This window comes from Cupressus sempervirens, chromosome 7, assembly GCF_028749045.1.
Source record: "Cupressus sempervirens isolate cs-2001-9-10 chromosome 7, ASM2874904v1, whole genome shotgun sequence".
Classification (NCBI taxonomy): Eukaryota; Viridiplantae; Streptophyta; class Pinopsida; order Cupressales; family Cupressaceae; genus Cupressus; species Cupressus sempervirens.
Genome location: NC_143124.1, coordinates 225,558,084 through 225,569,371, shown reverse-complemented (window position 1 = coordinate 225,569,371; position 11,288 = coordinate 225,558,084). Strand labels below are relative to the sequence as shown.

The window sequence follows — 11,288 nt, the reverse complement described above, 5'->3', positions numbered from 1 at the left end:
CTCTCATTTCTCCTTCCTCCAACCTCTTGAAAAGGTTGAGTTCAACCTAATATAGGCTTGGAATGGATGTTTTTAACTACTTTAAGTGGTTGAAGGTCTCCCAAAAAGAAGTTTCCTTTTTTGCATAAAAGTTACAAAAGTTGTCAATGACAACTTTGCAAAAAATGAGCAATTTTTGCAATTTTGCAAATTATCTATCCAAAATTGCTCTACTTGCTACCAAACTTTCCAAAAGGCTTAAGATGGATCCAAAACACCTAATAAGGACCCTAAAACACTTGCTTTCCCTATTTGGCCCTCAAAAACAAAAAATTCTCTATTGAGCCAAATGAGCAGTTTTGAGCAATTAGGAGCAATATTGCATTGTGGGGCTCTTCCAACCTATCCAACCTCACCTTAGGACCAAGTTGCTCCTATTATTAGAGTAGTGATGTGGCTAGCATCGCTACAAGCCAAAAATAAGGAAATACCTAGTTTTCATGCTTAGCCTACCTAGGTGCTCCTGCACCAAATGGGATAAGTAAATTTGAATTTGAATAATTTGAATATTTTAACAAAAATTATGCTTTGTATATTTAAAAAAATCACAACTACAACAAGACCAAATTATGCAAGATATTTTACAGTACAAATTGAACTTAAAATTTAAATTATTTTTAAAGATTCTTAATATCTCTAGCATCACCTTTATTTTAAAAAGTGTCCTAGAGGTTTCAGCTATGAGTGGGCTCATAACGGGTTCCTAAAAAGTCTATGTGGTGGCCTTCTCTGCTTTGTAGCTCCCAAGCTTTGTACCTTGCTGGGCTGCCTCACAGGTCAGAACCCTCCATAAAAAAAAAACAAAATGTGTCCTAAAATCAACATTATTCTCTAAAAAATGAAAGTCCACTTTCTTGCCTGCTCAAGAGTCTTGCATTTATAATGAGTATTAAAAGAATTTGAAAATAACCAAACAGTACTGCTAACAGGCTTGAATTTTGCCTTTCATACCAGCTCAATGAACATGCATTTCTAAAGATTATTAGTAGAGTTGAAAAAGGTGCAAAACAGTTTTATTAATAGAATTCAATTTTTATTTTATTGTCAGCTCATGAGAGATACATTTGTGTAGAGCTTTTAATAGAGAAAAGAAAATCAACCAGAAGCAATTGATAAAACTAAATTTCATTCAAAACTATAATAAGTTACCACCAAGTTGATAGGTTATCCTATCAACTAGTCTGGGTAATTCACGCATCTATAGAGATTTTTCGGTACTGTCAACTTCAGAGGATAACATCGCTATAAAGAAAATGGAAGGCAGCCATTTATATTCCAAAACAAATGATAAAGATGCAACAACTACCATTCTTGGGAGACCAAACGAATTGACGTCTTTGTCCATAATCGTCAGAGGCCACTCAGTGCTCCAAATCGAATGGTTTTTATTGTTTTGTTTAGCGATTTTTGTTTGTATTGAGTTTCGGGATCGCATTCTATATTTGTAATTATAATTAGAAAGTCTAATTAAAATATATTTAAATAATTGATGCAAACGAAAATTAGCAAGTGAAAGCTTCTAGAAGATGTGAAAATCTAATCTATTTCATCAAGTCTTCTTGATCCAGACGGCGAGGGCACGCATCTTGAAATTTCAAGAATGGCAGGCCACTGTTACTCTCGAATAATTGCTCTGCTAAAAGACATAATCAAAAGGCAAATGGAAAGGCGAATATGACTGAACAATTTTTTGATGGATTGCATATGCAAGCATTGTTGTGCCCTGTCAATTGTTTGAAAAGTGCGTTTGGGGTATGACAAATTATGCTATTTTAAAATATATATAGATATACGTTTTTTATTAATTTAGAGTTTAAAATAGAATATATACTTTTAAAGCTTGTTTTATTAATTTAATATATATTTCTTATATTAGTTAAAAATTAAAATAGAATATATGACTTTATTTAAAAGTTTTGCATTTATAATTATTTTTTAATTTTGTATATTTTTAGATAGAAGTTAATGATTTAATAAAAGGTAATAAAATGATCAAATCTTCATAAAAATTTAGTCAAATACTAGTGTTGAACTCTTCATTTGGGTGCTATGTAGATGAGTATTCATTCAACATAGATTAAAAAATTATGAATCAATTTGTCCTCTAAAGAGCTAACATCTAGATAACAAGACTTATAATGATGGAATTCTAGATCACAAGACTATTATAATGATGCACTATTTTAAATTAACCCCTTGCTATGTAGCTAATCCATATAAGAACAACACCACTAGCTATAGGCTAAATCTTCTAGGTTAAGAGTCAAGGATTGAGGTTATCCTTTCACCTGTCTATGACACAATCCTGATGTCATCTTTATAATATTAGAATCTAATACAATAGGGACATCACCCTTTTTAATGTCAGTGGTACATTCAACAAGACTTCATCCATAAAATATATTAAATCCTTTTAACTCTGAATAGGTAGACTAATTTTCAATTTGGTAAAGTGAGGATAGGAAATCTATGATCCGCATAATTTCTAAACATACGTGGAAGCTTTCTGAAGAATATAAATCAGTGAAGAGAGACACTTTCAAGTCTATCTTGTAAGAGGATTCCCAAGGCAAAACTACATCATGCAGATGCCCCTGATGAGTGCGAATTTTCCGCACTTGCTTTCACTTGGCATCACTGTGTTGTTGATTGCCCAACTGGTGCCGACATGCAGCGGACTGCTGAAAATATGCAACGGCAATACGAATACAAGCACCAAATTCCGCAACAATTTGAACACGGTCCTTATCAATCTAGCAGACAATACATCGTCTTCAAACGGTTTCAATATCTCTACTTCTGGCGAAGGTGCAGACAAAGCATCGGGGCTCCTCCAATGTCATGGAGACACAAGCAGAGAAGAGTGCTTCAACTGTTCACGACAAGCAAATACCACTGTCCGTGAGTCTTGTAAGAATGCCATCGGGGCTAGGGTTTGGCTGGACAAGTGCTACATACGCTATGAGAATTATCCCTTCGGCGGACAGGTCAGCACCGACGGACAGATTGATCCCGGTAAAGCTGAGGCCCTGGGTGACCCTAATTTGTTTAGTGCGGCAGTTAAGGCGCTTCTCAAAAACTTGTCAGATGAAACCCTTCGTTCGCCTGATCTGTTTTCTTCTGGACAAACAAACGCTTCCATGACCTACCAAACGTTCGGTTTCCTCCAGTGCTGGAAAGATATCACGAATCTCAGCGACTGCAGCTCATGCTTATCCACTGCAATTAACCAAGTGCTGGGTGCGACTGAGAATGGAACTCGTCTTGGTGCTGTGGCTGGCTTGGGCAGTTGCATGGCACGTTATAGCTCAACCTTGCTGCCTCCTCCACCAAGTAATATGCGAATCAATTTTGTTTCTAATCTAATATTCGATTATTCTTCTATGCTGATTTCTGTTTAGCAATGTTTACTAAAAGGGTTGGTTGATCTGCATGAACAAAAATAGAATTACCCAAATAAACCATGGGTTTTTCTTGGTAGAGCTCGTAGCTATTATGCATCTACCTTCGATGGCCAGTGCTGGTAGTAAGTTTAAGTTTTATAGTAACGATTAAAATATATTATGTAAACAATATGTCTAACTAGATTTGGAAAAATACTGATCCATATAAATGATTGTTAGATACAAATGATTATCAAAGAAAGTAAGAGTATGAGGATTCAAAGAGACAAATGATTATCAAAGAAAGTAAGAGTACGAGGATTCAAAGAGGTCTTTCATGATAATTGTAGAGGTAATAGCTGTATAGTCATTATATTTTGTTCCTTATTTGTTTTAGTAGTTTTGAATTAAATTTTTAAAAAAAAAAAAAGAAAAAAAAAAAAGAGCAAAATTAAATTGTGATACTGTGTTTTCTAGTGTCATATATCATTTTGTCTTATTTTAGCTTCCTTTTTGTTAGCTTTTTTCTCTTTTTCTCTATTTTTCTTTGTTATTATAGTATTTGTATAGGAACAGTCCCACTGTTTAAAATTAAGTACTTTGTCAAAGGCCCTTGATTTTCTGGTGAATGCAAGTCGCCTGACAATTAAAAAGATGAGACCAGTATCACTTAACACCCAGTTACATGAAGACAAGATTAAACTGGATAGATAATCTTAATTTAAAACCCATTTCACAAAATAATCAACAACAATATTCTATTAGAAATATGAAATCTATTAAGAACATCGAAAAATAATATGAAAGCCGAGTTCTAAAATGAAAGTAAATTAGATCAACCAAAAAAATCAATACAATTTTGTTATTTCTTGAAAGTGTTCTTCTAAAGAAAAAATCAAACAAATACCATTCTTCAGACCCAAATCATTATTTTCATCTTTTAAATAGAGACACTTTAGACGTTTCGCATTAGATGACATTCAATGTAAACTCATCTGCAGAAAAGTCTTCGAGTAAAATAGTTATTGTTTTGGGTATTCTCGGCGGGTTCTTGGTGGTGCTATTGCTGAGCCTGTTTGCACTCCGAAGAAAATTGAAGTCTGCAGTATTAGGGAAGCCAGAAATCGTAAACAGAGGTAAAATATACACATAACATATACATGGTAAATTCTGAGTTCTAATTTTTTGCCCTCTTCTTTAGTGCTAATTTCTAATCTGGAATAAATCCAGGCGCAGATATGGACTCCGTGTTCAGCCAGGAGCCTGAATTGGTGTTTACCTTGGAAAATATCAAGACTGCAACTAGAAATTTCCATGATGATAATAAACTTGGGGAGGGAGGATTTGGCTCTGTATACAAGGTAACATTGATTGAAAGAAAACCCTAACGGGCACAATATTTATTTCATTGAATTAATCAAGGTTAGCGTTCAATACTTGATGCCCGTGTAAGCAAATTATTTTACTCTTGATCCCATATGTTTCTTCAAGAGCAAAGATTTTCGATAGAACTAGAAAATTGAAGTAACAGGCTCTTGTAGTCTTAAATTTATATTTGTTCCAATATTAAAGTTTAGGAGGAATTCTCATTACGTCTACCATATATGCCCATTGCCTTGATATATTTTTACTTCTTTTCTCCCATTTCTGCCAAATAACAAAATTTAGAACTCTTCTTCTTACAGTTTTGCCAACATAAATGAACACAAGATTTCCATGTTGTCAAGTGTGATAGGTATAAACTGAATTGTTATGTGCTCTTCTATGTTAGGGTACAATGCCAGGTGGAAAAGAGATAGCAGTAAAGAAGCTCTCCTTAAAATCTTCGCAAGGAAAAGTGGAGTTCTTAAATGAAGTGAAGCTTGTGGCAAAAATTCAACATCGTAATCTTGTGAATCTCCTTGGATGTTGCGCAGAGGGACCAGAACGCCTGCTTATTTATGAGTTAGCTAACACAAGCCTTGACAAAATACTATTTCGTGAGTTTATTCATTCTAATTCTATTAAGGAAAGTGATACATTACTTTTTGCTTTCTTGGCTAGTGAATTGTAAGTCATAAAACACTGGCAGATCCAGAGCGGAGAAAAGAACTTGACTGGAACAAGCGTTTGAATATCATACGTGGAGTAGGCCGTGGTCTCCTATATCTGCATGAAGATTCTCAGCTGAAGATCATTCACAGAGATATTAAGGCAAGCAATATTTTGCTTGATGAAAAATTGGAACCAAAGATATCAGATTTTGGCTTGGCAAGACTGGTTGGTCAAGACGAGACTTTTGTCAACACAAAGGTTGCAGGAACCTAGTAAGTATCTACGGTCTCCATTTAATAGTTCAACCCTTTATTACTAGTCAACAATTATTAGAAATTAATGACTCGTCACAAGCGGTTTAAGGAACATGATTTGAAATAATGATATATCAAACATATTCATTTGATTGCTTGCAAAGATTCTGCACTTTCATTTCTGTAAATTGTTTCAGTTTTAGAACAGTTGCTTAAGTTGATTTTTAAATTAACAATTTTTTTTGTTGTGCAGTGGGTATATGGCACCAGAGTATGCAATGCTAGGTCATTTATCTGCTAAAGCTGATATCTATAGCTTTGGCATTGTCATCTTAGAAATTATATGTGGAAAAAAGAACACTGATGTTCAGCTATTCCCTCAATTTCGCAGCCTATTAGATAGGGTAAGACAAATTCATTTTTATTTAGCTTATCTTTTAAAGCTATTATTTTTTGTATATAAACATGCATTTTTTAAATATTTGTCTTGTAGGTATGGCGATATTATAGCAATGGAAATATTATTGATATAATTGACAATGATATACTTGAAAGTATTTCAACTGACCAAGTATCAAGATACATTCACATTGGTCTTTTATGTACACAAGAAGATGCAATACTTCGTCCACCCATGGTTAGTGTATATGTAATGCTTTCCAATTTTTCTATAACAGAATTGCCAGAAATCACAGTGCCTGCTTATTCAAGTGTTGCACATAAGGATGTTCCAACACATGCACATAAATCAGGATCTGCCGAAAGCGAAACTTCTCTTCTTAACACAGGTTCATATGATTATTCTGTGAATCCCTCCGTGTATCCATCCATCAACGATGACTCAATAACGGATTTGGGTCCTAGATAAAGATATCTAGTTTTTCTACTTTATTGCAAGAGAATACATGATAGCACAAAAGAAACTGTATCAACAGTATCGTGGCTTTGAAGTTTGAAATAGGTAGACCTATTTAATGATATTATGTTTGTAAGTTAACTGATATTTGTGAGGATTAAATCAAGTATGACAATATTAAACTTAGTCTATTTTTTCTTTCAAATTGATTTAAAAACGATATTGCTATTAGTCTTATTTTTAATAATTTTAGATATGCTCAAAAGTATAGCAATAATTATGTCAGGGATACTAACATTTCTCATATTAATCTTACATTCTTATTTTAATTCTTATTTTATTATTGATGAATATGTTCAAAATTATAAGTTTTAGTTTTATTACTATTTTAAAATAGTTTTTTGAGCTAGAGAATAATTGTCCTTATAATCAGGCTAAATATAATATTTTTAAGATTTCTTATTAATTTCAATAGTAATTCAATATCATGTAACCTTTATATTTATATCTCATTAAAATAAATCAAAATTACCTTGATATTATTATTATGATTATTATTACTACTACTACTTCTATTATTATTATAAATTAGTATATGTAAGACATTATATAAAAACTTAATATACTAATGCTATACACAATATATCAAAGATAATAAATAAAATATTTTTATACATTGACTTTATGTCTTGTCAAGAAAAATTGGTCCACCTCTTGTCAACTTACAATTTTAAAATTTCTCTCATGGGTTTTTATGAATGATTTGCAACACTTTATCCTTAACTAGGACATCTATTTTTGGTGACCCCCTTAGTAGATTACTTTGGAAGATGTTTCTGCCATATATACATTGGGGTATAAGCCTATATGGAAGGAGAGAAATAACTCAATCTTTAAGGAGGAAGAATGTATGGCTAATGTTTTAGCCTCCATTTTTGTTAATCTAATCAAAGAGAATATTATTATTAGAAAGTGAAAAACTCCACCTAACGTCTCTTCTATTGGTGATTACAAACTCTCTTTATCTTGGAACCTCCTGAATTCCTTCAAGAATTTTGATAACTATAAAACTATAGCTAGGATGAATACAAAATGGTTAACCCCTCTCCATCTTCTTCTCACACTGAAGTTTGATGGTGATATAGAATAAGATTGTGCTATTGGTGGAGGAGTGGTTGGGGAATCTACTAGTAGTCCACCCATGGCCTATGCTAGGAATTTTTCCTCCATGTCCAACAATGTGGTTGAGGTCTTAGGGTTGTATTGGGGTCTTAAATTTGTTGTCAATATGGGATGGAAAGACTAATGTGTTGAGGACGACTCTAAAATTTTTGTGGCAATGGTTAGGGGAAATATGGAACCATGGTGATCAATTTCCAACACACTTGATTACATATGGATGCTCCTCATAGGCATAGAGAGATATGCTATACCACACACTTATAAAGAGTTTAGTGTTGTGTGAGATTTATTTCCTTATTTGGCATTGTAGTATTAGGGGGTTAGGTGATGGTGACAAATAATCTCTCTCCTAGTGCATATTCAATCCCTTATTGAAAGGAAATGAAAACTTACAACCAAGTAATGATGGTTCCTAAATTTTTGTAGAAGTCTCATTGGATTTTAAGGGTGTTGATGCATTTCAATCAAGGCACCTTTGCCATTTTGAATTTAAATTCAATTGTCGCATGAAAAGAATGGGTTTTATGATGGATGAGAAAGTGGTTTTTTTTTGTTACTTATTGGGCCATGATTACTATGTCATAAAGATTAAGGTGGTGATCTCAAGTGACCATGTCAGAAAGAGATAGAATTTAAATATTTATTTCTATTATTTCTTTCTTTTGGCATAGATTAATGCTCACAAAATTGGGAGGGATGTGCAGATGAGATTTGAAAATGTTGAAGGCTTTTTGCATGTGGAATTGAGTTACATATTACAAAATGTAATTTATTACCACCCTTGATAATAGTAATAATAATGGCAACCTCAAAGCATCTTTTAGTATTAAGCTCAAGGATGTTGGATTTCTTACAATTTTCTCTCATTGCAATAAGGTTTCCTATAATGTGAGATTTCTAACTTTCACCAATCTACAATCTTAGGAGAAATCTAAGGAAGACTTCAAGATGGAAGAGGTATCGTGCGGGTTCAAGCTTAAAAAATTGAGGACTACATGTGGAAATACCCTTGTGGATGGGTGGTCATCAAAGATGGAAGCTTTCTTCCTTTCTTGGAGTCAAATGGAAGGGCATGATGAATTTATATTTTACTCATTTTTTCAATTCCTTGAATGATATGAAGGTCACCAGTATTGGGATCATTTTTCAAATTAATAAAGTTATCAATATCACCACTAGTTTATCAGTAGAAGGTAGAAAGAATAATAAAGTTACAAAGATCTCATATGAGATTAGTACCAGTAGATGTTTTAAGAAATATGAAGCTCATGCCAAATTTAGAGGTGGGTTCAATTTTGAGTTTCTCTTGGAGCTATTGAGAGAGGTATTTATCTCAATAATGAAGTATCTTATCTTAGAAGATAGTTTTGGTGTCTATTATTAATATAACTTTACTCTGTTAAACTATTTTAGGAACAATGACATTATAAATATATTATTTTTCTTGTTGCATAACTTAGAGACTATTGTTATAGTAGTCAAGGAGAGAAGAATTAAGCATTTTTTAAAAAATAAAAATTTTGCATCAAGGACTTATTATCTACCTATTAAAAATTTATTTTGTCTTTGTGTTGATCCCATTCTATTTCCATCCACGATGCACATGACCTGCCTAACCAATGTAGAGATATATTGTAGGAAAATTTTTTATGGCCCCCAGGCCCCAACCCTCCTTATCATCTAACCCTTCTACATTTCAAAAAAATAGTAAACAAAAATGTTTTTAGGGCCCATATAAATGCCAAGAAATCCAAAAGGGTAAAAATAGAAACACGTGTCAACCTTTTATAGAGGAAATGGTTAACAACATGTAAAGTGTTAAACTTTAATGACATAAAATTGATTATTCTATTTTGAATTTTATGTTGGCATAAACTAATAAAATGTGTATAAATGGAAGAAGTTTATTCTTATTATTTTTTAAAGTTATTTTTTTAAATAGTATTTAAAAAAAATCTTTAATCCCCATTTTTCAGTTTCTAAAAAATACAACAAATCAAGAGTTATAGTTCCCACAATAAAAATAAATCAACATGAATCTTTTTACATCTAATTTTAAAGTATATTTTAGATTACATATATATGTGACTAGAACTATCAAAAACAAGATTTGAGTTGTATATTTTTCCTATTATATCTATTCAAAGTTTGACTTTTTGGAAATTAACTAGTTTTTGTTCCAACCATCTGTGCCCTAAAAAATCTATGTCAATCAATGAATAAGTTATATATTATTAGAGAGGACTCTCTCCTCTAGTAGAATTGATCATTTAAATCTTTTTGGTATCACGTAATAAGTTTTATCTTTTTCAAAATTGATATCTTTTTAAACATTTTTCTTGGGAAAAAGTGGTGGAGCCACTATATAGAGAAAATGTTATTAAAAGGGAAAGAAACATAGGATAAGTACACAGTCATGAGGTCAGGCAAGACCCCAAACCAGCCTTAAAAAAAACATCAAGATGAAGGCAATCACACCAAACCAAAGGACACAGAGAAACTATAAACCCAACTCCTCAACCAGATTACTCAAGGCAACCATCTGCTTACTAATTTCTAAAAGGCTACATGAAACCAACATGCGATTACCCCAATCTAAGTTAACTCCCAAATTTGAAAGGCACTCTTCCATAATTTTTCCTTCCCTATAACAGTGATCAATTATATATTCCTCAAATCTCAGTAAAAGTTTCCAAACTTCCCCCAACACATATTGTAGTTCCTTTTTTACCATTATTTTAGACACTATAGCAAAAATTATAATTGGAGAGTCATCTTGTATGGATATTTTGTTAATATCAATTGATAATGCTAGCTTGAGACCTTCTTGAAGAGCTCTAGCTTCTACTATATTGTTTGTGGCATCAGGAATTCTAGGATGCACACTTGATAAAGTCGATCCCCTATGATCTTGAAGCACCACACCAATCCCTAATCTACTTGTGTTTCCCTTGGAATAGATATTTTAACATGGGTAAGTGCAAGAAGGTGGATCTCACTTTTGGGCAAAAAGTGGAAGTGTTTTTCTTATTTTTGAATTTTTTTGTCAATTGATGTCAAAATTTGAGGCATTTAGAGATTGAATATATAAAAATTCAAAAAAAAAATGTCTAGTGCTCAGAATCTACTCTTTGAATATGTAATTTATTTGTGTACCCATACGATAGATTTTTATTTTGGAATGGATCTCTAAGAACTACTTTTTCAAAATGCATGCTTCAGAGCCATACTACACTCATGTACGAACACCATAATTTGAAACAAATAAATGAATTTTTGTAAATCATTTAAATAAATTTACCTAACACTAAAAAGATTGATGATGATATTTTTTCTTAATTTTTTATTAAATAGTTTTGTTATTATTAATTTGTAATTACCAATAAAGGTAAATTTTGAAACCTCTTGTATACAAACACCATAATTTGATCAAAATTTCTCTTTTTTTCATTTTTTTTTTTTTTTTTTTGTTTTAAACTTCAAAAGAATTGTATGTAGATTGATGACATATAATTTAATTTAATAAAAATTACAATAATT

The 11,288-nt window shown here is 32.2% G+C and overlaps 1 protein-coding gene across 1 annotated transcript; it reads left to right on the top strand.

Annotated features, from left to right (window-relative positions):
- Window positions 1–2,468: 2,468 nt before the first annotated feature.
- LOC149546314 (cysteine-rich receptor-like protein kinase 44) lies at window positions 2,469–6,750 on the top strand. The gene is made up of 7 exons (XM_089791147.1): window positions 2,469–3,372; window positions 4,424–4,558; window positions 4,653–4,783; window positions 5,194–5,401; window positions 5,494–5,728; window positions 5,964–6,114; window positions 6,204–6,750. The coding sequence occupies exons 1-7, from the start codon at window positions 2,622–2,624 to the stop codon at window positions 6,576–6,578; spliced, it is 1,986 nt and encodes a 661-aa protein (XP_089647273.1). The 5' UTR covers window positions 2,469–2,621; the 3' UTR covers window positions 6,579–6,750.
- Window positions 6,751–11,288: the final 4,538 nt, after the last annotated feature.

Bases quoted from the DNA above. Each gene is read 5' to 3' on its own strand.
- LOC149546314 (XM_089791147.1), top strand. From the start codon at position 2,622: ATGCAGATGCCCCTGATGAGTGCGAATTTTCCGCACTTGCTTTCACTT. The intron at 3,373-4,423 runs GTAATATGCGAA...ACTCATCTGCAG, and splicing joins CTTGCTGCCTCCTCCACCAA to AAAAGTCTTCGAGTAAAATA. The intron at 5,402-5,493 runs GTGAGTTTATTC...AAACACTGGCAG, and splicing joins CCTTGACAAAATACTATTTC to ATCCAGAGCGGAGAAAAGAA.